General features: G+C 45.0%; 1 protein-coding gene across 1 annotated transcript; it reads right to left on the bottom strand.

Annotated features, from left to right (window-relative positions):
• Positions 1-282: 282 nt before the first annotated feature.
• Positions 283-1116, bottom strand: LOC137025237 (putative nuclease HARBI1). The gene has a single exon (XM_067393258.1). It carries the CDS (start codon positions 1114-1116, stop codon positions 283-285), a length of 834 nt encoding a protein of 277 aa, XP_067249359.1.

Raw genomic sequence — 1116 nt, 5'->3', positions numbered from 1 at the left:
ACACAGTATCCAAACTGTAAAATATTGTATTAGCCTACCATCCAAACATATTCTGAATTAAAAGTTCTCTGACTTCTGCTCCTGCAGGATGCATTCTGCTTTGATGTGGGTTCAAAGGATCATCATCATCATCGTCATCATCATCAGAAACAGCATCTTCCACACCATTGGCTCCAACGGCATCAACTTCCTCCTCAGGAAGCTGGACATTTTCCCTGACTGCAATGTTGTGAAGAATTGCAGTAACCACAATAACAGAACAGCTTTTGGTGGGGTTTAGCTTCAGGCCACCACTGGACTTGCTGATGCAGTCCTCTCCACTATAGGTGTCCTTCCATGGGCCTGATTAAACCTTTCCTCTGCAATGGTGGCTGGATGCTGCACAGGTGTCAAGAGGTAGGGGCGAAGAGGATATCCATTGTCTCCCAGGAGCCAGCTATCACCAAAGCCACCTTCTTCAGCCATCTGGCAAATTGCCGAATTGGCCCATGCAAAAGAGTCATGTGTGCTTCCAGGCCATTTTGCCACAATGTCAGTGAACATTCCCTGGTGATCACACACTACTTGAACATTAATGGCTGGATAGCCCTTCCTGCAAATGTACAAGGGCTCATTTACCTTAGGGCTTAATACTGGGATTAGGGTGCCATCAATGATGCCAATCACTCTGGGGATGTTGTCAAGATCATAGAATTGTTGATTGGCCAGCTGTATTTCCTCGGGGGTTTTGGGGAAAACCAGGATGCTCTTCATCAACTGTAAAAGCAAAGGTGTTACTGTTGTCACAGTTTTGCTGACTGAAGACTTGCTGAGCCCCAGGCCATCACCCACCACCTCCATAAAACTTCCAACAGCAAAATAACGCAGTGTAGCTAACAACTGCACCTCTGGACTTAAGGCGTAGTTTCTTCTTGTTGCCCTCTGAAGGTGTGGTTTTACTATCTGAAATAATTCAAGGATCTTGGTCCTTGGAAGACGGAATTTTCTTAAAATTGCATCATCAGATAGTGAGTCAAGAGGGGTAAAATTTGTCCTTATGTGGGCATTTATATAAACTGATTGACTTCTCAGTCGCCTTCTGTGCTCCAGCTGTAAGAATCTTTGTAAAGCTGCCAT

Source organism: Chanodichthys erythropterus, chromosome 8 (genome assembly GCF_024489055.1).
Source record: "Chanodichthys erythropterus isolate Z2021 chromosome 8, ASM2448905v1, whole genome shotgun sequence".
NCBI classification, from domain to species: domain Eukaryota; kingdom Metazoa; phylum Chordata; class Actinopteri; order Cypriniformes; family Xenocyprididae; genus Chanodichthys; species Chanodichthys erythropterus.
This window is presented reverse-complemented; position numbering and strand designations above follow the sequence as displayed.